Source organism: Acanthopagrus latus, chromosome 4 (genome assembly GCF_904848185.1).
Source record: "Acanthopagrus latus isolate v.2019 chromosome 4, fAcaLat1.1, whole genome shotgun sequence".
In the NCBI taxonomy this organism is placed as follows: domain Eukaryota; kingdom Metazoa; phylum Chordata; class Actinopteri; order Spariformes; family Sparidae; genus Acanthopagrus; species Acanthopagrus latus.
The window spans coordinates 13,612,228-13,638,673 of record NC_051042.1 but is presented as its reverse complement, the minus strand read 5'-3'; the positions used below and the strand labels follow the sequence as shown (position 1 = coordinate 13,638,673).

Here is a 26,446-nt window from a genome sequence, read left to right as displayed (position 1 = left end):
GTCTGAAACTGCGTCGTAAGGACTTTGATTTAAACCCCATAAGGATGTCACTTCAGCAGTGAACGCCGAAAAGATGTCTGAAATGGATGTCGCAAAAACGTTCATTCTGACTCCCTTGTGAACGTCTTTTCGATGTTTTTATAGACATTGAATTGGGTGTCTTTTGGATGTGTTTTTGCAATTTCAATATTATAAAACATAAAAAGCCTCAAAATCTCACATCTGAGGATACAAAAACAAGCATATGTGTGACGTCAAGATAAATTGATCATCCATTTCTTTTCTGTTGATAGACAAATGTTTTAAAAGATAAAAATTGTTTCTGCACTAGTTCAAAAGGCCCTTCTAGAGCAACCACTAGCTCTCCCTACATGTCCTCGCTGCAAGGTTCCAGTCAATTACAGATATTTGTTTTTTTTCCGAAAAAAGTTGCTTGGTATCCTGCATCCATAATGCTCTGCCCTGACTGCCCTGAGCATCTTTGACCTCTGACCTGTTCTCTTCCACTGCAGTTACTTTGAGCTGGAGAGCAGCGGCGTGAGAGAGGAGATCCGCTACCACTACCGCTTCAAAGGAAAGCCGCGCTCGGAGTCCTTCCCCTACCGCCTTGCCGACGGCCTCTGGCACAAGATCGCGCTCACGATCAGCGCCTCCCACCTCCTGCTGCACGTGGACTGTAACAGGTAAAACACGGACGTATGCCACACATGAAACACCTTGATATCTCTGTCACAGGTGGTTGCACTGATTCATTTTACGGTGCTCCTTTGAAGCGGCACGTTTAATGAGCTGTCAGTGTTTATCAGGGTAAATATTTGTTTGTTACTGTGTCAGTGTGGATGACAGGCTGTTAACAGCACTGACAATGAAACAACCAAGGACAAATTAACACACATGCACACCACATTGTACGCCAAGGCTTGTGTCTTTACATAGCGCAGAGGATGTGCGTTCAGCTCACACTGTTCCATAATGAAGTGGAAGGTAACAATGATATAATCGCCTCATCGATTGGGCAGTGAAGGGCCTTTTCTAAAGGAGCACTCAGTCAGAGCTGATCTATAAACATGCACTTCAGCTGTGACAATCCTTCTCAGCCCTCGCGCTCCCTCCTGAGAAGCAGGAAAGCATCACTTGTCCTTTTCTTAATTCCCCCTCTAGACAGACCCACTGTGAACAAGCGGTGCAAATTTGAGTGGAGGGAATGCTCCGTCACCGCTCATGGATGAAAAGCTGTATGATGCACGGGAGGACTGCGTTGTAGTATTGATTCTTCCCAAATGCCTTTCATTCCCATCGGGCTGGTGGTTTGTCGATTAATTATCGCTGCGGCGGTTTTCTGTCAGATGAGACGCTAGCAAAGATAAAAGTGAGCATCAGAGCACTATTAGGGAAAAAATATAATTGGACAAAATGGGAATCTGAATTTTAGCCTACTTACAGTTCTATGAGGAGACCCATGTTAATTAAGAGATAGTGTGATTGAATTGATTTGGTGCTGTTCATCATTAGCTGGTGGCTTTGAGTGATATAAAGCTGAAGGTTGCTACAAAGCTGACTGTTTGAAGGAGAGTGGGCACTGACTTTGTTTTTCCTGCCTTGACATTATTTGTTTTTAATCACCTTTCGTCTGATATCTTGTCACATGCACAACAGAATGACTCACGATGCTTGTCAACAATAACTTCCCTTGCGTAAGTTTGAAGACCTTATTTATTTGTTGGGCCAAACATTAAAAAAAACCAAAAAACACCGTACATGAAATAAGCACAGCAGAGATGTCGGTCACTTCTGACCACCTGACCACCTTTTGACTAAAACCTAACCAAACTGTTTCATGTTAGCCATGTAATAGTTTCCGTGTCGCGTAAATTTCACAACACAGTCTTTTGTCAATATTATGTTGTTTTTAAAATCATTTGATTGACGGCTTATGTTTGACTTTTGACTCTCTTTGTTCAAGTTGTTGTCCGTACCACACCTAACAAAGACATTCTTGGACTGCTATATCAGCTGATCCTTCATCAGCCCTTATACGCTGTGCTTCAGCAGTGAGTGCATGGCGTACCCTTCACTCCAGACTCCAGCAGTTGAGATGCAGTTTTCAACCAACAGTAGCACTTTATAGGAGTATGACGTGCTGAAATGGATGTAACTAAGTCGTCTACTAATGTGGATTGCTGTCGTTACCTGCTTACTGAAAATGCACCGAGCCACCACTGGAGCTTTTCTTGGAGGATCGCAGTGAGCCAGCTGAGAGTGTGAATGTCACGATGGATACCGAGCCCCACCCATCATAGATAATACTGTGTTGGACAAAAAAGGTCAACCAGCTGGCAATTCAGTTTTCAGACTGACTATGATACCTGTCAGCTGAATAAAAAAAACAACACAGCACTTTAGGCTGATGTACGGCCGTAACGAGGAGCTCCCCTCCCCCTTGCTACCAGCCACTCTGACTGTCAGCATCAGTACATAATACTGATGCTGTTGAAGCTCTGCTGCTGTCGTCTCAAACTGTTCTGTGTGTTTTGGTCAAGAATTGTTTGGCTCTAAACATAAAAAAATACAGAGTTGCAACAAATGCTTAAGATAATTGTAAATGGTTAATAAATAATGAGTAGTTCATCTGTAAACATTATCTGGATGGTCATCATAAAGCTGCAGCTGATGTTCAGAAACCTCAGCGATTGCTTAATTTAGTTTATAAAGCATTTTATTGTTCGTTAAGAGTGAAACAATTATTAACTTAAGCTCAATTATATAAATTAACTGTTTTATTAATCATAAAGCATTACTGCTGCTTATCTGCAGCATTTACTGGGTTTGGCACTGCGCACACATTTGGCTTTTGGCTTTTCACCATCAGGACAGTGGCTTCCACATCATCGGCTCAAATCCTTCGAAATCACCAGTGACTGGTGATTAAAGTTAGCTTGTGAGCAAAGGATACAAAAAGCCTCTTAAATATCTTGTTTGGATTGCCTTAAGGGCTGGAATGAAAATCCACGAAAAAACAATCTATATCTGCTTTCATCTGATACTGACTTCCAGTATATTATGCGTGTGGTTTTCATATTTAATTCTCCACCGATAGAGCCTGTAATGCGATGCTTTTGCACAGCTGATAAACACTGCAGTGAGCAGAGGATGTCCAGAATTACCAAGCAGACTTCCCCAGAGGGCACTAATGAGGATAGTTTATGTGGGCACTGGAGTTAGATTAGTTACAAAGAAAGTCAGTTGCAGGATTCGTTTTTTTATTATTTGCATACCGATTATGCACAAACTTTCACTGTTTGTGTTTTTCTAAACTACAACCTCAGTTTTTTTGTTTTTTTTTTTAAAACTAATGCAGATGACTTTTTATTTTTTTTTATTTATAGGAGATGTTTTCTCTCACTACTTTGACAGCAAGTGAATTCGACTTTGTACGGTGAGACAAAACATTAAAAGGAAAAAGAAAAGATGAATAAAACGACACCCCTTCACGTGGGATCATATCATTCCTTATTAGTGTAGGAAATGATTTTTCCATTCGAAGCAAATTGGCAGAGCCATTAGCCTTGAAATTTAGACCAATTTGATTTATGCACTAAACAGCACTTTATTGATTTCAAGGCTCATTAAATGGTTTCAAGTATCTGTAAATGTGAGAGGGTGCAGCTTATCACCACATTTGTGGGTGGACTCTTTCCGTCGAGTTTCTCAGGCCTTGATCAGCTTCTGCTTTATTGATGACTGTGTCACACATTAACTGTGACTCATACATTGATGTGATTAAACTGACAAATGTGACTCTACGCAATGAAACATCAATGCAATGCAAGGCAAGTTTATTTGTACTTGATATATCACACTCAAAGGCAGTTGACAGTGCTACTCATAGAAAATAAAGATCTATCTATCTAAGAGAAAAATGTGAGTTATACAGAACTTTTTAAAGGGTATTTAAAAAGTCCTCCTTCGACCTTTTGCAGTGCTGGAATTCAAAACGATTGTTTGATTCAAATGAAATGCGTAGTGCTATGAAGTTGCAAAATACTTACATAATATTGAGAGATTAGCAGCATCTAGTCACCTGGAAATAAATACTGTCGTTCCTTGGTGACAGAGCAAGAAAAGATGGCTGTCTACATAATTATGATAGTGGATGTATTGTTTTATATAATGTGGCCCAGTGGAAGCTGTGATACATACTAGAAGTGGACCAAGGACAAACCCTTGGAGAACCCCACACACCATGTTGGTCTGGTCATGCGCATAATGACCAAAATAATTGGTATGACTTTTCCTAAGAACCCAAATCAGTTTTCTAGCCTGTCCAGTAGTATTGTTGGAACCTCTTTATTTACCTATTTAACTGAAAGTAATGCATGTTCAACATTTTTTGAACATGGAAAATGATGGAGGAAACTGCTGATTTCGGGAAAGCTGCAGTGTCTTGAATTATAGGCTCACATACAATGATATAATTCGCAGCCACAGTCTGATAGAGATTTTTTTTTTCTTTCAGTTGGTGTTTGCTGTTCGTTCCTCAGAAGAACAAGGCTACTTTTCAAAGAAACCATTTGTTAATCAACTGAAAAAAACTGTGCCTAACCATGGCTTGGATGGTATTTTATTATGTCTTTGTGTATGTTGTAGAATGCTCTGTAAAGCGCTTTGTAACGTCTCTCAGGCGCAACACAAAAGACATTTTCTTACTTACTTACAATCCTGTCCCATTGCCACACGTGTCTATTCTTCCAAGGTTACTGAAGAGCATTCCTGGAAATTAATACAACTATTACCAGTGTTGCATTCCATTCACCTGCTTTTGCTCCTATGAATAGCTTCTAGATAAGCATTCGAGACACTGTAATGAATTCAAATGCTGTTCTGAACTGATTACAAATGTCTTTGACCCCTGTTGCTCTTCATGGTCATCATTATTAAATGAATAGAATGTTCCATTTATTCCCCATCTATATTTAACACTTTGCACTCTTCAGGGGGAAAAAAATACAATGGCTAATCAGTGCTGTGTTGCCCTCCATTATTAAAGTCTAAGGGATCTTTCCAAATATGTTTTTCACCCTACTGTGAAACTGATTACCAAGTCTATTTTTATGTAGACATAGGACAAAGAAATGACTTGCACTACAGTATTTTTAACAACAATTTCATTAACATGTACATTCGAATAATCATAATTATTTTTTTGGAATAAGAAAAAATTGCTGATTCGACAGAAAAGGAGCATTTCAGGTTAGTTGTTGAACAAGAATCCGCAGCATCATCCTCTGTTTCATGGACTTGGTTGGTTTGGATATCCCTGCCCCCGCTGTCTCTGTCCCCGCTCTGTCTTTGACACTGTCTGTTCCCAAAGCAAATCCTGAAGCTAAACAGCTTCAATTTGTACCTGTCATTTTATTTGACCACACCAGGCGAGTTGCTGTGTCAAGTGAAGGACTCTTACCTTGGGTTAGGATTTGGACTTAATCTTAAGATGGATCAGTGATTTGAGAGTACATGGAAATTTTCCCGTGTCTGTTTTCTCATCTGTCCTTGGCTGAGATCGATTGGCCAAAAACATCAGAGGTAAAGACGTGTGGGCAAGCACACAGAGGCAGCCTTGCCTTCGGCTGGGATAAAGCCTGTCAATAAACATGGAGGACTAAATGCTTTATTTACTCATGAACTGGTGATGGGGCTGGATTTAAATCAATGGGATATTCATCCGCAGTCTTATTGGTTTAGACCGTTATTCCTCAGTTATTTCCATGCCGCTGACCTCCTCCTTGCAGACACTGTGTCGATAGATCCTCTGCTAAACATTTTGTCCTTAAAGTCACGCAACACAAACCTCCACCCTTTTAACAACTACATAACTCCTCTGGTACCTCTATTCCACCATGTACATGATTTCCCACTTTGTGAGTGCTCTCCCAAAATTTCAAGTGGAACTTGTGGAGTTCTGTAGCTTAAAGTCGCTATTTTTAAAGGTAACCAGCATGAAGCTGTGTTTGCTGTTACAGATATTTTAACCCAAAATATGGCTGAAATAGTTGGCTAAAATAATGTTTAACTCAGAGGGATGGACTTTCACAGTATGTAACTTATGCCACTTGGGGTGTCACAATCAAAAGACACTTCCTCTTTGTCAACTCATTCTGGATAAGTTGAGCCAGTGATGACTTGCAGGGCCACAAAACAGCCTCACCTTTTCACCACGGAACAGTTTTGAGGTCATCCATCCATGGATGACAGGAAGCTCCTCCAGAATAGCTTCTTCCTCTCTTTTCTGTTCTGATCACCACCTTAGTGATCTGAAAGTAAATGTCATGTTAATGGAACAAGATTGCCCCGACAGGAGCCAGTGGGTTACTTGACCCCCTTGACACGACTAATCATTTTCCTAACTTGACAGAGAATCGCCTGTTCTCCTGGCCTGCCGTGGAACTCGTTCTCATCTTATCAATATTCAGTCTGTCTGCAATTATGCTTCTTCTGTGCATTGATTAATGTGGTTTGCCTCAAAGCTCATCAGCGCAACTCAGCTCGGCTCATTCACAGACATAACATCTCTATGTGCTGCCACCATAATAAATGGTCCTGATTTGTTAGTTGTACTAAATGAATGACTCCGAATACGTATATTATGAGTTTGAACTCCCTGTTATTGTTCCTTAACATGATTTTGTAGCCCCTTGATGTCTTAACTCCATTAGCAAGTGCTGGGTGGAAGGTGGAGAAAAACCTTCGGGCCACCGGTGGAGGAGAATGTTTTATATATGAACACAACTCCACACAGAATAGGCTTCAAATTTAGTAGATCTGTCTTGCTGTGAGAAATAACAAAGCTTACATGATGGATCTCTCCCTCCTTTTTGATTCTCTGACTCGCTCCCTCTCCTCACAGGTCGGCATTGTCAAGATTCTTCACTACTAGTTAACAGCAATTAAGACTTGTGCCCCGTGCTTAATTAGACTTCCAGGAGCCAAATTAGCCTTGTATCCCCAATACCTAACCCTTCAAATAAAGTCTGACTAACAGTCAAAGTCACTGATGGCCACACTGAAAACTGCTGTTCTGTCTTCCCGCTTCTCTGTGGGAATAAACTTTGTGACTCATCTGAGCAGGTGAAAAATGAATTTCCTGTTTTGCTTCAGCAGCACTTTAGTAGCGTTTCGGTGAACGACTCAGACGTTTAGAAATAATGAGATGTATTGAAATACAAAATGTTATTGCATCCAGATGTGCGGAGTGATAAGAAGGCTGCAGTCAGTGACTTTTTCAGTCCTCTACTTCCTCCACCTTTCGTTTTCAAATGCATTTCATTGGCATACACTTCATACAGTTTCTGTAGGTCGTCTCTCTCCCACACACACACATTTGTGTGATATTACCTGCAGTGGTGCCGCTGTGGAGCCTAGACAAGGTCAAATGCTTACATAACTGTTGTATGTAATTGCAAATCTCCAAATTTACCTAATTGAATTAGTGGCAGACACCCAGTACATACTCCCTCGTCACACACATGGAGTCAGCTCTTTGTTTTGGAGCTGAATAGCTAATCGCGGTAATGGCATTGGCTCCGGCTGTCACTGACATCCATGCGGTTGTCCCCTGCTCAGGGAAGGTCATTTCATGTGCAGACTGGCTGGTGTTTCCCAGAGGGCCTTTGCCGCTTTCGGCACTGTTCACTTCCTGCTTCCATACCAGCCAGGGCTCTGCTGCACGTGTGATCTTCAGCTGCAGAATGAAAGCCAATCTTTAGCTGAAAGTAACTGGTTTCTCTTCATTGGATCCTTCCTTTAGGCTGCAGAAGCAGGCTCAAACAACAGCATGGCCCTCTCAAGATTTGCTCACCCCATTTTCCCATTTTTTCTGTTCTCTACCTGCGAGCTCTCCCTCTCCATAAGTGGACAGGAATTTGTATGACACCAAGAATCTAAAGCAACCATGGTACGGAAATACACGACAGAGTGAGCAATTGAATTGTTCTTCACTCAGCTGTAGCGCTAAAGATACATATTTCCTGAGGGTGGTGCTTGAGGAAGAGTCACAGGGTCATCAAAATAGAATCTTCCACCACCTCGGGCACTTTTAATGTGCACTGCAAAGTTTGTTGTCTGAAAATTAAATATTGTATCTGTTGACAAGCTGACATTTTGACCTGACAGAGGAACGCTCACAAAACAATGGAAAGGAAACATCCCCTTGGGGCATATGTGATTCGGTAAAAATACCTAAAATGTGTAGGTACTGATACTGTGTTACCTTATAAATTGTTGGGAATCATTAACTGACAGTGGCTAACTGTAGCTTCTGTGTAGCTTTAGTTCCGGACAAAAATGATATCCATTTATTAGACTCATAACCTGGTCATGCATTTGGCCTGATTAGCTCACAGCAGCATGCTTTGAAACAGAAGCATCCAACAGAGACAAACACACACATTACTGATACACAAAGGGGATGCAGGGGTTGTTATTGAAATTTGATAAAATTGATAAAAATACAATTAATTTATTCATTAGTAGAAAGAGTCCTGGAAAATGCTATCCATCTCAAAACTTGGTTCTGATTTTCATAGTTTTGGCCATGAGTTGTGCTCGCTATGGTAACATGTTACTCATCAAATTAACTGACCGATCCTAAGTATCACCCACCCAGTTACTGTTCCTATGTCAGGACAAGCCTGACAATCACAAAAATGGTGAGACTAGTTTCCTTTCATGCCTAACCACTCATTGCATTGGACAGAATTTGTCTTTTTTGGGATGTTTTAGGGAACACCATGCCTTCCACATGGTTAGGTTGTCGATTTTAGCTTTTAGTAGTCCCGGCAACATCTTCTAACCATCTTGTTAATATATTTTTCATTTCAATATAGATAAACCTATCACAGAGCATATATAAGTTTAACAGGAAACAGAAAGTCTGACCTAGGTTAATCTGTCTGTACCGAGCATGTTCAACTTTTATTGGAGCACAGAGTGAAAATGGGCGGGATCTAGGAAGGATTAATTGCAAGGATAAGGAAAACACAACAAATCCAGAGGGACCAGAGTTGAACCAGGAATTGGGTCGGTAGAGTTACTGCGGAATTTTTCTAATAATTTTTTCAACTGTAATTAGTTTGGCTAACCTGGGTCTTTGTTAAAAACTATCAAAATAGGACATTGTAATTAACCTTTAATTATCCTTTAGTATTTCATATTCTTCCAATTCAAGTCAGGGAGACAGAGGCCTTTGTTTTTTTTCTTTTGCTTCTGTCTGGTGTTTCTGAGGCTGCAGCTCCTCCTCGCAACGTTAATATTGGGGTTACATTATTTTGTGTGTTTCCTATTGTATTCTCTCTGCTGGAGTGTTTTGTTTGAGAGAACGTGGGCGTCACAACAACATGCTTTGTAGACTCATCAGTGACAAGCCTAACTTAAGGATAAACCAAAAAACTGAATAACAATCGCACCACATTTAACCTTTTTTTTTGCTGTTTGCTGTCAATTCAGAGGCTTTGGGAGGATTTGTGTCAGTCATGCCTCACTACACAGGTGTTTGGACTTCTTCTTGGATTATTTTATTTCAAGGATTTTAAGACACAGATATAGTGATACGGTGCGATTCACTGCAGTGAGGCATCTGAATCACTGCATTAATGGTGGAAGGTCTTCATTTAGCCTGTCGCCCGAAGTGAAGCCGTTGTCTTATGCAGCGTGAGAGGGAAATATGAATATCCTGAGAGGGATCTTACACATTTTTAATAACTGCTGAGCATATTTCTGCTTGGATTTTCCCCTGAATAATTACAGGGCATGTGATGATGGTTAGCACCACGCTGTGCTGACAACCCCAGAGACAAGGATGTGAACGAGCTAGCCGGCACGCTTTCAGATGTAGTGAGGTTGATTTTCTGCTACTGGGATGGCATGTCTTGTCTGTTGGTCAGCCCGCAGGTGGATCAGTGATATTTGTCCGGACTGAACTGTTCGATGGGTTGCCATAAAAGTTACCTTACTGATTTAGGTTATCATCAGACTTTTCACTGAGTGCCAGCATGGGTTTTAGCATTTATGCTTTTGAGTGAAATGTCTCCACGAGTATAGAAGGAATTGACATGAAACTTAGCAAAGACGTTAGTTTGGATGCATTATTACGACATACGTTAGTGCTCTTGTATCAAAATATCAGAACAGCTGATTCCTGATAAGGACGATGTTGCTTTATTTTGTAACGGTGTTTTGGTGTGCAGTTTTTATTATGTAACTAAATGTCACAGTCAGACCAAAACGTTGTTCAGCCTTCAATTCAAATTCATTCATGCATTCTTGTGAAGATCTTTCATTGAGACTGGAGGTTAGTTATGTGACTGAGTGTGGTCTTTGTCATGACCGCATAACAAGTTACCTCAGTTGTTCAAGGGAACATCTTATACAGTCTGCATACAATATACTTTTATTTGCAGATAGAGTATGGAATGATTTGGCCTTAAACTTGGTGCAGATATTATTGTACTTCTCAAGATAAATTCTAACAGGTTTGATGATGCCTTCACTGTCCTTATATCATTAGGCTGAAATGCTTGTCTGCCCAGTTCTCACAACCAAAAAACCTGAAAACTAGTAACATTCCAGCTTCAGCTGTGCCGTATGTTTAGTGCAAACTAGCATGTGGTGAAAATGGTGAACTTTATTCTTGCAAACATCAACATGTTAGCGTCATCATTTTAAGCATATTAACATATTTACATTAGCATTTAGCTCAAAGCCGATTTGGGACACAAACTGAGGTCTCCATTGTAAAAGCTAGCACTGCTACTTTTGCAGCGCCAGACCTCTTGGCTCTTATGATTGGCTTCCTTACTTACAGGACACTTATTATTGTGGGTTTTATGGATCCTGGGTGATGAATTCTGTTGATCTTTACTGTGGCGCTGCGATTTGCAAAGTACATTTATTTTCAGTTGCATGAAAAGTTTAATTTCTCCCCCTTTACTTGTAATGATCCTGTGGCCTTCTAAAGCTACCTCCAGGACACATTTTCAATGTTTAGTTCCACTAAAGAAAGTAAGGCCCTGACAATAGTAAAAATAACTGGCACGTTGTTATTTTGTCCAACAATTTTATATTGGCTGGTGAGGTGCCCTCCATTTTCCATGGATCTTCTGAATGAACATTGTCCGAAGAAAAACGGCAAATGAAACCTGCCCCCTCTGGGCCAAACAGTAACATGACATAGAATTTTATCTACAACTGAAATTAGCACTAGTAAACCGGGCCAGGTTGCATCATCTCTCCAAGGTTTCTTCTAAGCTGTGTGTTTGGAACTAACAGCACTAGTTCAGAATGTCATAAGCCAATCAGATTGCTTGTTTGAAGCTACCTGCTGTAGGACTGATAGAGGCCAGTGGACACTTGGTTCAGTCGCAGTTAGAGGAGCAGATGCTTCAGCAGCTTGAGGACATGGTAAAGAAGAGGAGTCTACGTGGCCTGAATTAACCGGATGCTTTGCTTACAATGTAGTCTGATCTTCATTATTCATCTCATTTGGCCCATAAATCATCCGGGGACATCAATGTTTAGGATGTAGTTATGGCCGCAATGAGCTGCTTTTGTGGCTGAAAGAGGGACTGTTATTGGTTTCATTAGCCGTAAATTGCCAAGGGTCAGTGTTATTATTTTTTATTTAAAGATAAACTCATGGCTGCTCATTGTCACTCTGAACACATTTTCACAAATCATACTGCAGCTGTCCGTGTTTCAGTTATTGTGTTAAGATGTGCCTCTCTTTTAAATGTTTTAGCTCTCCCTGTTGCATCTTTCATCCTCTTTCCCTCTTTCCCTTGCCGTCTCATGGCGGTTGTGTTGAATGATGTCCTAATTAAATCTTCAAACAAACAGCTGACTATCAGTTTTGATTGCTGTTTAAGCACAGGGTCTGATAAAATGTGTTTTCGGAGTAGAAAGTCAGACAGACTTTTTACCGTTTCTGCACATGAGCAGGTCAGATTAAGCTTGTATTTGAGCACTGAAGAAATTATTAGTATGATTCATCAACAGAAATAATTTAGCATTTTTTTGATAGCAGTTACTTTCTTATTTATATCGGTTTTAAGAGTAAGGCTATGTTGCGTCATCTCAACAAAAAAGAGCAAAAGTAAACAATAAATACATAATAGAGAAATGGAGCCTCCAACATTATTGATTGTTCCTAACGATTCTCTCATTTCCCTGCCTGCACGAGGCTTTCTGGTTTTCCTGAAATGTTGTGGTACATTTGCTCCATACTCTCTGCGACGACTCAAACCTTCAGCCGTGTGGCAGCATCATGGAGAGGAGGAAGCGATCTAAAGCCTGGCTGCATTTCACCAAACAAGATGAGAATTCTGCCATGCGTAATCAGTGCAGTGCTGTAATATCATGTAAGGGTGCAAATGTCAGCAACATGCTACATTTGCTACATACTAAACATTTGTCTACCCAGCATGGAATTAAGTACCTAAGTTAGCACTCGTATGCAGGCTGTCAAACTAATTTATTTAGACTATATTTTCTTTCTATACTGTATCTTGCCAAGGTGTTATTCAGTATGTTTGAGTTGAATATGTTCATATTCAGTCTTGTGCAGACATAATTTTGGGAAAAAATAAAATGGTTCCTTTTGGTGCAGAAGACTGTGTAGAACTCCTTTTTTGCCACTCAATTAACTACTCACTGATATTGATATTGATCAAAACTTATCAATTCCCACCCCTACACATACACATGTCCTTGAGAGGGAGAATCCCCCCCATTTGTTGCAACACATGAGCCATGACCTAAGAAATCAGCGTGTTGATAATTGGGGCTGAAACCGGCTTAAGGAAAACAAATATTAGGTTACATGAGGGGTACAGTTACATTTATGATTAAATACTCTCAACTATGATCAATTTCAGACTCCCTGTTTCTGCTATGTGCTCCGTCCGATCCATTCATTGTAAAGAATCCTTTGCATTTCATTTTTCTGTCCATGCTGCACCCCGTTTTTTTTTTTTTTACATTTATGCTTCCATTGTTCTCATTTCGCTATTTGCTGTTAATGTGTGCACTGCTGCACTGTTGTCAGGGAGTAGACTGACGGCTCAGTGAGCCTTACAGTCATCCGAATCCATTAGATCCTTTCCTAGTCAACTGAAGCTTATGTATTATAAAGACCAACATTATGTATGCTGGGTGACGCCTCGTAGAGCTGATGATGGCGGACCTGTTTCACGTTCATTTGGTTTCACGATCATGTGTACGTGTACACGTAATGAAATATTGTCTTTTTCATTACTCACTTGGCTAATGAAGGAGGGGAGACATTGAGAGCTCTCCACCTTAAAGATCTCATAATGATATGACTCTCGCTGCTTTTATGTCCAGCAGCCAGAAAATGACATTCTGCTTTGCTCATTAAAGAAGCCAGTGAGCTGGAAGGTATGTTCTCTTTTTCTTTCATACCTGCTAAGCAGCTCAACAGCCTGGGCAACACTGTCATTAGGACAAGAACACAGTTGTTAGACTGGAGTGGAACGTCAGAATAATGATGGAGTTAATATCGTTGCGAAACTTCGCTGATAACGCTGTTCCTTTCTGTCTATTGTTCTTAGTTGTATTTAAATCAATCGTTTTCCCACGAGTAGCCCAGTTTTTGTCAACCTATAATCTGTCTTTAATATATGTGTTTTAAGATGTACTGATATGCATGGTCAGATGTAAGTCATAGTTGAGCCATGCATGAATAACTAGAAAATGTTACTCCATAATGAGCAATTCAGGTGCAGCGCTTTAATTTCCTGTGAAGGGCAGTGCCAGCGCTGCTCAGCAGAGCAGCACGCATTCATTACTTCATTACCTGATCATTGACGCCCCAGCTAAGGGGGAGAGGGTGCTGTGCAAAGAATGATAACGAGTTGAAATCAGGTTAATAATGCCACAGGATGCCGTCTGTAACCTTGATACCTTGATAGCCCTTGTCCTTGAAAAGCATCAGGCCTGAGATACAGTCTGTATCTCTCTGACCGGAGAGGTGTTTTGTTTGACTGGGTGGCTGTATTGTCACAGCTGGACAGGACACGGAGCGCATCGAAAGCACAGAGGAAATTATACGTGGCCCTTGGGTCTCTAATCAATGAGGCAACTCCAGCAGAATAACCCACAGTCAGATCAATGGATAGCTGCAGCAGCTCATACAGGCCTCTCAGTAATTACTCCTCCTGCCCTAGCCATCCTAATGAAGGAAATTCTTAAATGTCAATGAGTGGTGGTGGAAAGTCTTTTTCTTTTTTTTTTTTCTTTTTCAAGATTGACTTTCTGTAATGGGATCCTCATGTGAATTAGGCTGTACGAACCTCCACCATCCGACTGGGATTTTTAATCAGTGTTGCATGCATGCCGTTCCACTGATGCAACAGTTAACCCCAATCATTTTCCATCGGCGCGCACTTGTTACCTGAAATTAATTTAAGGAGTGAAATGGTAAACTGCTTAGTAATCACAACATGAATGAATCTGGTGCTAATCAGCTCTGATTTGTTTTCAAACTCCTTCACTGTGTTTTATTTTTATTAAATGTTTTCTCCCTCTGATTTTTTTTTTTTTTTTTTTTTTTTTTTTTTTTCTGTACTCTTGCCTTTAATTGATTGTGCATGCAAACCACCGACAGGAAACAGGTGGAGACGGACCAGATCAACTGTAGCATAAGACCTGGTGATAAGATTGTATTGTTCTGCAAACTCAGTGTTTTTGAACATTCAGTGCCAGTGTGTGTTATTTATCCTGTGACTACTGTGATAATTTGTACTGACAAATTAGGTTAATGCTGTGTTTTGAAATAGTTATTTCTGCATGGTGTATGCAAAGATACATTTAGTAATTAATCAAAATTAAACAACCAGAAAAATAATAATTATATATCTTGAATTGAAAATGCTGGCAGGTAATGTTTTCTGCTATTCTGTTTTGTCAGTTCTGACAAATGTGTCGTATCACAGTCACATTACATGCTGACGACCTGACATTTCATATAAAGACATACAGGTGATAGTGGTGGAGAAAAGGAGAGAACGCTGCGAAGCCAGTGACGTCAGTTCTAGACTGCGCTTCAACGTCTGTCAGTGGGACACCATGTCATTTTTAAGGAGTTCCGGGACAATTTCCAGCCATGTTTGTGATGACTCAACTCAACTCAACTTTATTTATAAAGCACTTTACACAGCCACAGCTGGGACAAAGTGCTGTACATGAATAAGAATAGCATGTAAAAAATAAAAAAGCAATATAAAAACAATAAAACAAGAGCAGAGTCTCATGCTGGGTTGAATGCCAAAAAATAAAAATGGGTTTTAAGATGAGTTTTAAAAATGGACAGTGAGGGGGCTTGTGTGATGTGCAGAGGGTGGTCATTCCGTAGTTTAGGACTGGCAGTAGAAAAAGCTCTGTTACCTCGGAGCTTCCGCTTAGACCTCGGTACTTCCAGGAGCAGCTGATCAGCTGACCCGAGGCACTGGGCAGGAGCGTAGGGATGAGCTAAGGCGGGGCGAGACCATTTAAAGATTTAGAAACAAATAAAAGAATATGTAATGAAGGCGTGGAATACTGTTTCAAAGTGCTTTTGTGCAAGAAAGGGCTTCACCTTTGCCAGCTGCCTAAGGTGAAAGAAGCTGGACTTAACTACTATCCAATTTAAAATCACTGTTTTGACAACAAAAAACTGACAGTGTTGACCAGAAGTCAGCACATACCCAGTCATTTTTGGTGGCTACCAAAACGGTTGGTTTTACTATGTCATAGACACAGTGTTGTCACAACATGAAATAGAAAATGTAATTTTGAGAAATGTAAAGTTTCAGTATACTGTATCTATGGCCTGCAGACACATCCATCGCATCCACTGGGTGAATGGGTTGCTGGCAAACATATAGCCAAACAACTGTAAATAAGAAATCCAACACTGAAGAGCGTCTTAAACCAAGCTAATACATTTTGCTGCCCTGTCTGAGCAAGGATGTAAGTAGAGTAGTGAATTACTTGGCTATAGGAAATTTAACAAAGCTTCCTAACTGAATTCAAACTAAAACATTGACAGCGATGTTTATGAGCCAGGGAGCACATTAGTTTCCCCGATTTACTTATGTGTTTTATATATGCTGCCTTGAACATCTTGTTGTATGATGAATGTATCTGCATGGCTGGGTCATGATCTGTGTGACAAAACCATCATGTTGACCATCGCAGTCATTAGCCCTGCCTGAGCCTCCATCATCCTTCTGTTCAAGTATTTGACTTTGTTCTAAGGAGCAGATTCGAGGCTCTTAGCCTACCCCCTGCAAGTCCCAATAGCCTTCCTGTGTCTTGGGTTCACTGCCGTCTTGTGTAAGGCGTGATGGAGTGTGTCATTACTGAAGCCACCCTGCATCGAGCTCAGCAGGGGCCAACCCACCTCATGCAGGCAGATACCGCAGGTGGCGGTGAGGTGGAGGAGGATGGGAGGAGCGCCAAGGAGATCCAGGGGACACACACATACATACAGAACCTACTTACACACCTTAACGGCCTCTCCATCTCCTGCCTTTTTTTTCCCCCTTAGAATATATCTGCTGCTACACTAGTGGTGTCTTATCAGAAAAGGACAAGAGCGTCTATCAACAGATAAGGTCATTGCCGAGGTGAAGTAATTACAGATATCTGAGACAGAGAGGAAGCAGGCGTACAGGTCCTTTGGGAATTGGGTGACAAAGTCAGATTAGACTCTATCTTTATCTACATACTGTAGGCAGAACCAGTCCTATCCCTTGCACTGAGCTAAAGGAAAGGAATTTGGGTCATTTTATCCATTAAACTTGATACATCTTATTATGCTCAGGCAATAGTTTCCTCGCCTTTTTCAGCATGGGTGCTCCAGTTCTTTTTGGTTAGTTTTACTCTTTCTTTTGCATCATATATTGGCAGGATGTTTAATAAAAAAAAAAATTAAAAAAAACATGTTGTAAAAAAGAAACTCATAGGTTTCATATTTCACCCATAAGGGAGACAGGTCTTTCATTTACACCGCTAGATGACTTGGATTTAGTGTTGAATGGGTATATTGACTCACATCACAGTCCTGCTATATCAGAGCATAATGCCGGCGTTTTTTAACCACTGCGGGTGGCGGAGCTACAGTCTGAGGGATGCTGGTACAGTTCGATTCATTCGAGGCACTTAAGAAGCATGAGAGAAAGTGACAGATGCCCTTTCAGAAGTAGAAGCCGCAGAGCTGCGGTGACAGCTGCTGGAGTATACAGTCGTGCCTCCACAAAAGTCAGGGAAAGACGACTGCGACAAAGAACAGCGACACGACGCCATTTTAGTTGCACCTGTACCCAAGGTGATGTCTCTCCATTGTTTGCTCTTTTTCGACAGTAAAAGTCAAACAATCTTAAACTCATATGCTGTTGAGTTTCACATAAACCAAAGAAAAGCAGAAAATGTCCACAATTAAGACGCTCAGATTAGGTAATGACATCGGTCACCATGCTTGAAAAATGACATAGTGATGAATCAGTTATCCAGATAAAAATCATCCTGAAAAAAAGCTGCAGCATATAACAACACTTTTAGAGATCCTCTGCATGTAACACTCACAGGGCTGTATCTTACGCCCAGCACATGCAAGGCGCAAGTGTCATTGCTAGTTTCCGACAGATGCAGTTGTTATTTTCACGCCCAGTGCCCATACTGTATAATGGCAAATGTGATTGGTCCAATCTGTGCATCCCCAGGTGTGTTAATCTTAAATTAGTGGTCAGCCTACTGATGGTGCATTGCTATAGCTGTCGACCAACAAAAATTTGGTCTAAAGTGATACTCAAGGGGCTTATTATTCAGATAGTAACTGAGCATATATACAGCTGTAGCAGCGGAGCTAAAAACTGTGGCTATGACCTTGACAGGATAGAGGAAACAGAACTTAATTTTGAAGCTCTGAAATAAATATCCTGCTGCACCTGCCTCTTCATCTGGGAATGAGAGATGACAGTCAGATTGTTTTAGTTTATGCTACACCCAAAAAAAACACCCAGGGGAATTCGGACTGTCAATACAGCCCCTTTGTGCCTTACTTTGCATCAGACTATTGACTGTTTAACTAGCAAAAGAGAGTTGGACGTGCTCTAAATGCAATTGCCACCATGGACTAAACCATGCACCATGTCACTTAAATAGGGCCTTATTGAGTTTCACTGAAAAGCTTTATTAATCTCTCCACACGTCTGTTGTATTTGCCCAATAATGCAGTAGCGAGCTCGAATAACACTATCTAGAGTTTAAACTTCCTACAGGCTGTTGCATTTAAACATCCAGAGCCCTCACCACAATGTGGTCTTATACTTTTCATAAACCTCCTCACATGTCCTCAGTCTGAAGAAACATGACATAAAAGCAAAGATACCAAAGCCTGATGTCAGTGCGTCCAACTGGTTCCATTCTACCGTAACTGGGATATTTCAGGCTGTTGTGGCTGTCACATCTATCCCGCTTACCATCAGTAATGGTGGTCCATAGGGGTCTGTTCTCAAGCAGATTTATAATATATGTTTGTTCTTCTGCCTACAGATGGCTGCCGGGACTTAATGAAGTAAGGTGTAGGTTTTAACAGCTGTGGACAACACCGTTTATGCAGTAAATCCTCAGAAATATACAGTTTATAGACTGCCTTACTGATGCTCCTGCTTTAATTGCATTACACTTTAATTAACTTTTATGCTGATTTAAAAGCATCTGCTGGTTTGAGAGTGTTTAATTAAAAATGTGTGTCTACAGTGCACATTGCTAACTTCTGTTATTCCTTTTTGTTTTCTTTTTTTTTTCTTCTTCATTTAATTTTCGCTTGTTGACAAACTCAATCCAGCTGGCGCTGGAGTGACTGTGCACCAGAAACACACATGGCTCTGAAATGTCTATTTTCAGCACCAGGTCTTTAAAAAAAAAAAAACAGCAATTCTCTTCTCATTGCCTGATTTTAATGAACCTTGTATTTGGAAAACAACTGCCTCTTCTTTTTTTGTTTTGTTGTTTAAAAATAATCTAAATAAGGCAACTAAAATAAGAATGATTACACATTTTGGAGCTCGGGGAGAGTAAGCCTGTATTTCATTTTTCAAACTTAGGGTACAAAAATACAAATAATAGAGAAAGGGAACGACACAAACACAGTGGTTGAAAGCTCCATGCACAACATGTACTGTATGTCCATTAGCTTTGATGATCATGTTCATTACATTGACATCATACACAAATAAACATGTCTGCTATTTATGTGTGTGTGTGCATTTATGTGTGTATACGATTGTGTGTATATGAGTCCACCGTACACGCTGTCTGACGCACTCAGCTCAACAGTCCAGTTGCACATATCGTGCGTGGCTGTGATGCTTATAAAAAGCTCCATAATGAATGACACTTTTGCCAGTGCTGTCAGAGAGATGTTGCCAGGGGATGTAATTATGGACAAACATTCTCCTGTGATGACAGGCTTGTTTACTACCTCTCGTGATCCGAACTGTAACATCCCCAAAACTGTACATGAGGGCTGAAAACAGTTGTCTGTTTATTTCTTTATTTCTTATTTTTTTCTTAATGGATGATGCGTTTTCTTTGTTAAAGTCCCTGAACCTGAATATATCCACTGTACTGCTAGTCAGTGTAGCTATACAAACAGTAGATAGACATGGTTAGAAACATTACTACAGATTATACATTATGTTAGCATAAGGAAAGTGCTGATGAGGCAGCTCTCTGTATGGCAAAGTCAAAATTCGCATCTCAATGAGCCGGAATTTATGCCCAATCTCAGTAAATGGACTGTAACTGAGAATCAGCTCAATTATTACGGTCACATTAGAATTAGTAGGGCATAATTTGTACGCACAAAGGAAAGGTTGTCTCATGGTTATTCCTGTACATTGTGTTCACAATATATCTTCACTGTATTTCTCTCCACATTTGTTCACAGCGTAGAATTTTAAGTGTTTTGGGTTGTGTAGTACATTTGTTAGCAACTCTAAGGTGGTATCATGATGAATGTCTCGGTTTAGCGGGCTCTGCTGAGAGACCATATGATGTAGCAATTTACTGCACCTGTAAAGTAAACAGATTTTCCCTGTGAGTTAACGAAGATATGTTTTTTTTTTTGTTTTGTTTTGTTTTGTTTTGTTTTGTTTTTTTTGTGGGTTATGATCCTTTGCAATGTGTTTTTGCTCTTCACAACGTGTGCTGTATTCCTGTTGAATGGGGTTGGTTGCTGTGGTTATGTAGTAAGTGTAGATTAATGTAGTGGAGGACATACATCCAGTGTCTTGGTTGTAGATCATGTTTGGTAAAGAGTAAGAAAACATATGATTTCTGTTACGCTGACACATAAAGACGATGTTGACTTTTTAATCAAGATACTGATCTTTCTTGATCCATAAGCAATTCCTCTGAGAGACTGATGAGTGTTTCATCAGATATTTTGCTAGCATCCCGTCTTTTATACAAATTGTTGAAATACAAAACATTCGGATAGTCAGTTAGTAATAAAGCAATTCAGCAACTCAGTGAGTAACAAAGCATTTTTCTTTTTTTTTTACTTTTATCTTTGGATTTTCAGTTCATTTTGAATAGTTGTAGCTCTTTGAGCTTGAGGTCTTTATCATAATATTTGATTTATTAAATATACTGCAACTTTGACATTTCGTGAACAGCTTAGTCTAAATAAATTTGAGGGAGGATTTCAGATTTCATCTACACTGGATTTAGATCTGATGAAGTGCCACTGAACCTTAGCCCCGTACACCCACGTTTTTGGAGCATTTTTACAGCATGCATGCAGGAAACTCTTTCTAGCTCCTGCTTAAACTACAGTAACCAATAATCTCCTACCTGCGCTTAGTGATGTGACATATCCCAGCTGGCGCTTTTGGCAGAGGATAAACAGAGAGCTTTGAGAATATTTTTTCTGTCCCACTGTGAGGCAAGTGATTCATACAGTTAGGGACTTTGACTCCCAAATTCTGACTTCATCTCTCTGGCAGAGGAAAGGCACAAACATGACAGAAAAATGCCTCAAGTTCGACAAGTGGAAAATTGGAAGTGGTCTATAGTTTAGTGTGGCCGACAGCTATTGGCAGAGCCAATAATAAAGGCTGTGACTGAGATTGTTCTTTTGAAGGAGAGCAACGAATGCTGACAGAGACCTTGATGTTGTGTCTCACTTTTGAAGATAAATGTTGTTTGGTGAGTTTTATGACATGTAATCCTAAATTAGACGGACGCTCCTTTTGATAGCATTTGTGGCTTAATATACTGTTTATTGAGTCCTTTTAATGCATTTGCTCTTATCAGTGGCTAAAAGACAAACTTGGGAAACAGCCAGCCATTAAAGCTGGAATCCTGACTGCCCAAGATTAAATGTAGTTTATTCAATTCAGTCGGTAAATCGGTGGAAATGAGGTGGCCTGGCAGCTTATTGAAGTGGGCTGTCAACAAAATATGTGTTATGTAGTAAGATGTGGATTTATACAGTCTCCGGCATGCAGTGCCTCCACAGCTCGAGCTGGCCATAATGCAGCACTTTCCACATCTCAGGGTTTTCTCTTTGCTTCAGCCTCGTCGTTGGGCATGAATGATGGGCGAGCTGCTCCACACCTGCCCGGCTCTTTTACTCTATATATCGAGATGTGGGCCTCTCTCACTCACATCCACATACACACTGATGCTGATAAAGGTTAAGAGGAGCAGAGTAAATGTGGAGCAGCGCTGCCCCATTTTACTGGTTATGGATGAAGTGATGGGTCTGGTTCATCTGGCTCCACTGTATCATGTATTCCCTGCAAACCACTCCACATCCAACAAGCTGTTATTGATTAGCATTCCCTTTCTGCCCTGCAGAAGATGCTAAGGGGTCTGGCAAAACACTAATCCCACATTGACGTTATACTGCTTTACATTTCAGCCCTGGGTGATTTGGTGACACCCATGGGTCCTGGTCATGACAACAAATGTAGTTGAGTACTACAGGTTCCAGAATTCTAGGGTGGAAGCAAACAAGGTGTAAGGTACATTTTCATTTTTTAAATCACAAGGGTTTGAAAACAAAACCATGAAGTGATGAATTGAGGAGTCTCATGGCCTGGGAAGTGAAGCTGCTCTGTAGTCTGGTGGTATGGCAGCAGATACTACTTCTGTACAGACAGGTGGCGCTGATGCTCTGTAGATGGGTGACCAGTGATTTCCTGGGCAGCTTTAATCACTTGCTTTAGAGCAGGGGTGCTCATATTTTTTCAGCATGCGAGCTACTTATAAAATGTCCAAGTCAAAGAGATCTACCTACCCACTACAAAAATGAAAAATGTATATTTTCCATCCATCCATCCATCCATCATCTGTACACATTATATGTACGCCGCTTAATCCTCTGCAGGGTTGCGGGGGGGCTGGAGCCTATCCCAGCTGACTTAGGGCGAAGGCAGGGGACACCCTGGACAGGTCGCCAGTCTATCGCAGAAAAATGTATATTTTCAATTATAAATATATCTTTAATAGTACAACTGCAGACAAGATTGCACAACACAAATAGGTAACTATGAACATCATTTTTTAATCACTTGAGTTTACTGTGATGATTTGCACTGAAGTGCATCAGTCAGGGAAACATAGTCTGGACAGCAGCTGCTGACAGCCAGCCTCAAGCACACCTCCAAATGTTCATCAGTCAAGCTGGTACGGTACTTGGACTTGATGATTTTCATGTGGGGAAAGGCTGACTCACACAAGTAAGTGGAACCGAATAATGCAGTCAAACAGATAGCACATTTCCTCATGTTCGGGTACTATTTTCCATGAACCGTCCGAAAATGCCGCTCCACATTTCCCTTCTTTGGTATGGCGACGGTAGCCTGGCAGATGAGGCAAACGCACTTTGAAAATGACATCGTGAAAAAAAAGTCCTCCTCCCATTCCGTATGAAAGTGATACGTTTTTGTCTTCTTACTTGGTCCAGCTCCCCTACTCATTTTTGATAACATTTCTTTAGTTTAGAAAGAAAAAAGCGCGGACTTGAAATTGGACGTGACTCGTTGACTAGCTTGTTAGCTGAGCTGCACTTAGCGCCGTTGTTTGCGCATGAGCGGTGACCCAGAGCAACGTCAGTTGTCAATCATTTGTCATCTGACTGGCTGCCCCGTATATCAATCAAGTGACAGGATGGATGATAGGGTTAGACCGTCAGCCTATCATCATCAGCCAGTTATCACGTCGGATCCCAGATCAACCGGTCTGAGGTCAGAGCAATGGAAAAACAGTCATGACACTTTTCTAATGCTCTGCGGGGTAAATGTCATGCGATCTACCAATACTAACTTCGCGATCGACCGGTAGATCGCGATCGACGTATTGAGCACCCCTGCTTTAGAGCTTTCCTGTCCCGCGCCATGCACGAACCATGCCATTTTCAAAACACTCCTCAAGTAGATAATGTGTCGGAAATACAAGGGAAAGAGCAACAGGAGTATCTGTTTGCAGACATACTGTCACTCACAATGCATCAAATAAAGCAGCCTGGTCAGCAGCCCAGCGCTTCTAAGTTTGACGATTTAGGAACTTCCATAGCATCACTTCTTAAGGTGCAAGGTGCAACTCTAGTTTAGCAGCATAAAGAGCAAGAAAAATCTGAGTCCGGGGCGGTAAAGGTGGCTGGATGAGCTATATACCAGGCTTTCCTTCCAAAGACCTGGTTTCTCATCTCGTTTTTGACTAAGAACAAAATAAAATTTCAGCAAGCTTTACATTGAAAGTCTAACCGGCAATTGCATATTTCCTGTTTGCCAACTTGACGTCAGAGCCCTTGATGGTAGAGCGGTGTGTAAATCATCACAGTTTGACGCTATGTGATAAGTTCAGTGAGAAGTGTGGATTATCAAAACCACTGGATATTTCTAACAAGACATCAGTACATTCTCCGGCCGTGTTTTTGGCAACGACATGATGGTCTTTCCTTGGCATAAACCAGGTGGTTTAGGTGCGTTAAACTGACCTAACCACAAGCACAGCGTTGCCATAACATCAAACTGAAAATAAGAATCAGCTGGTAAGCGGAAATGTATACTACCAGTCAAAAGTCTGGACACACCTTCTCATTTAATGATTTTTCTTTATTTTCACAACTATTTATGTTGTAGATTCTCACTGAAGTCACCAAACATCGAACACCTATTGAATTATGCAGTAAACAGAAAAGTGTGAAATAACTTAAAACATGTTTTATATTTTAGACTCTTCAAAATAGCCATTTGCTTTGATTACTGCTTTGCACACTCTTGGCATTCTCTCGATGAGCTTCATGAGGTCGTCACCTGAGATGGTTTTCCAACAGTCTTGCAGGAGTTCCCAGAGATGCTGAGCACTTGTTGGCCCTTTTGCCTTCACTCTGAGGTCCATCTCATCCCAAAACATCTCGACTGGGTTTAGGTCAGGTCATCTGGCGCAGCACTCCATCACTCTCCTTCTTGGTCAGATAGTCCTTACACAGTCTGGAGGTGTGTTTGGGGTCATTGTACTGTTGAGAAATAAATGATGGTCCAACTAAACGCAAACCGGATGGGATGGCATGCAGGATGCTGTGGTAGCCATGCTGGTTCAGTGTGCCTTCAATTTTGAATAAATCCCCAACAGTGTCACCAGCAAAGCACCAACACACCATCACACCTCCTCCTCCATGCTTCACGGTGGGAACCATGCATGTAGAGACCATCCATTCACCTTTTCGACACAGTGGGTGTAACCAAAGATTTAGCAGCTATTTGACCATGAGGACACTTTTGACAACCAATATATAAACAACTGCACCAGAACAATGCACAATCCCAATGCATAAAAAAAATTAATAAATCATCAGAGCCAGCCGCTCCATAATACAATATGTCGTACTGTAATGCAGTTATCCATGTCTACCTCTTCATCGTCCTCTTGCTCGTTTTGTTCTTCCTCTGGCTCATATTCCTCACTGTCCTGTCTTTCTTCCTGGTGTGCTGGCTCAGCTGTGTCGCTAACATTAGTGCTAGCAGTGTTAGTGCTAGTGCTAGCTCAAGCTGCGCTTGATTTTAAAAACAACTCAGTCAGTTTGCACCATTTTTCACCGCCAGCCAACAGTGCTCTCTTAGATTTCTCTCTTTTTCTCCGCTCCCCCGTGTCTCTTGATGCCTCGATTCATTTTTTGCTTGCTGAATCTCAGTCAATTTCCAACTTCCAATCTCCAACTTCCAACAACCAACTTGTATGAGGTGTATAAATGCTGATTAGATTGCCAGAGCTGTTTAGTGGGAAGGAATTGAAGAAATGTGGTTATAAATTAGTGAAAGATCTTTATTGACTCTTGAAAGGGGGCCAAGGGAAGTTATCTTAGATCTGCCCAAATTCCAGATTACCAGTCCGTCACTGCTAACAGTTGTCAAATAGGGCTGTCAGCTCTGTACCAACCTGACTTCTGCACAACACAACCGATGGTCTCAACCCCATTAAGAAGGTGACTACATCATTAAGCTCAGAGAATGCCAAGGGTTCGCAGCACATTCAACAAAGCAAAGGGTGGCTACTTTGAGGAACCAAAAATATGAATCATATTTAGAGTTATTTCACACTTTTTTGTTTCTTATATAATTCCATATGTGTTCATTCATAGTTTTCATGCCTTCAGTGAGAATCTACAATGTAAATATTCATAAAAATAATGAAAAACCATTAAAAGGGGAAGGTGTGTCCAAACTTTTGACTGGTAGTGTACATTTACAACATTGTATCCGAAGGTTAAGAGAGCAGCCAATAAACTGTGTCATCCAATAACAGGCCTCGTTCCATCATGTCACAGTCTGATTTTAGTCACAGTGGAGATGCTGGTCCTCGCTGCTCTGTATATATACCGGTATATTTAATTATTTATATCCATCGTTTAGAAGAGTGCCAAAAAACCTATTCGTATTTCGTAGATGCATTCATGATGATTGATCGCTGTCAGCACTAACTTAAGTGACAAATACTTTGTGCTCTGTGTTAACAGTAAACTGTTGATAAGAATGACACAACATTTCAATTTATCTTTATGACTCTATGTCTAGATACAATAAGTCATGCAAAACATTCACGATGAATACAAAATTTCCTCCACACATTCATTGCAGTCATTCACATTCCCCTCTTGTCCACTGTAGCTATTCCTCATTCAACCGTGCACCATGGCAGAGGAAGAGCACTGCTATCAGCACAGTCACTGTACAGAATGGTGGATGGTGTAGGTGCTCTATAATTAGCCGTTGACGGCTGCATCCCGTGGTGTCAGACCACGCAAACATGCCTGTGAGCGCATCGCTATTCTAATTGCCATCGCTGCTCTCCAATGTTCCCGGTGTGAAACTCCCAGTCT

At 40.9% G+C, this 26,446-nt stretch overlaps 1 protein-coding gene across 1 annotated transcript in view; it reads left to right on the top strand.

Annotated features, from left to right (window-relative positions):
- The window catches only part of LOC119018331 (protein kinase C-binding protein NELL1-like), a 257,120-nt gene that overhangs the window by 49,481 nt on the left and 181,193 nt on the right, over positions 1-26,446 (top strand). The window contains exon 4 of the mRNA XM_037095898.1: positions 513-683. Coding sequence (XP_036951793.1) covers positions 513-683 — 171 coding nt within the window. The remainder of the gene's footprint in view (positions 1-512; positions 684-26,446) is intronic.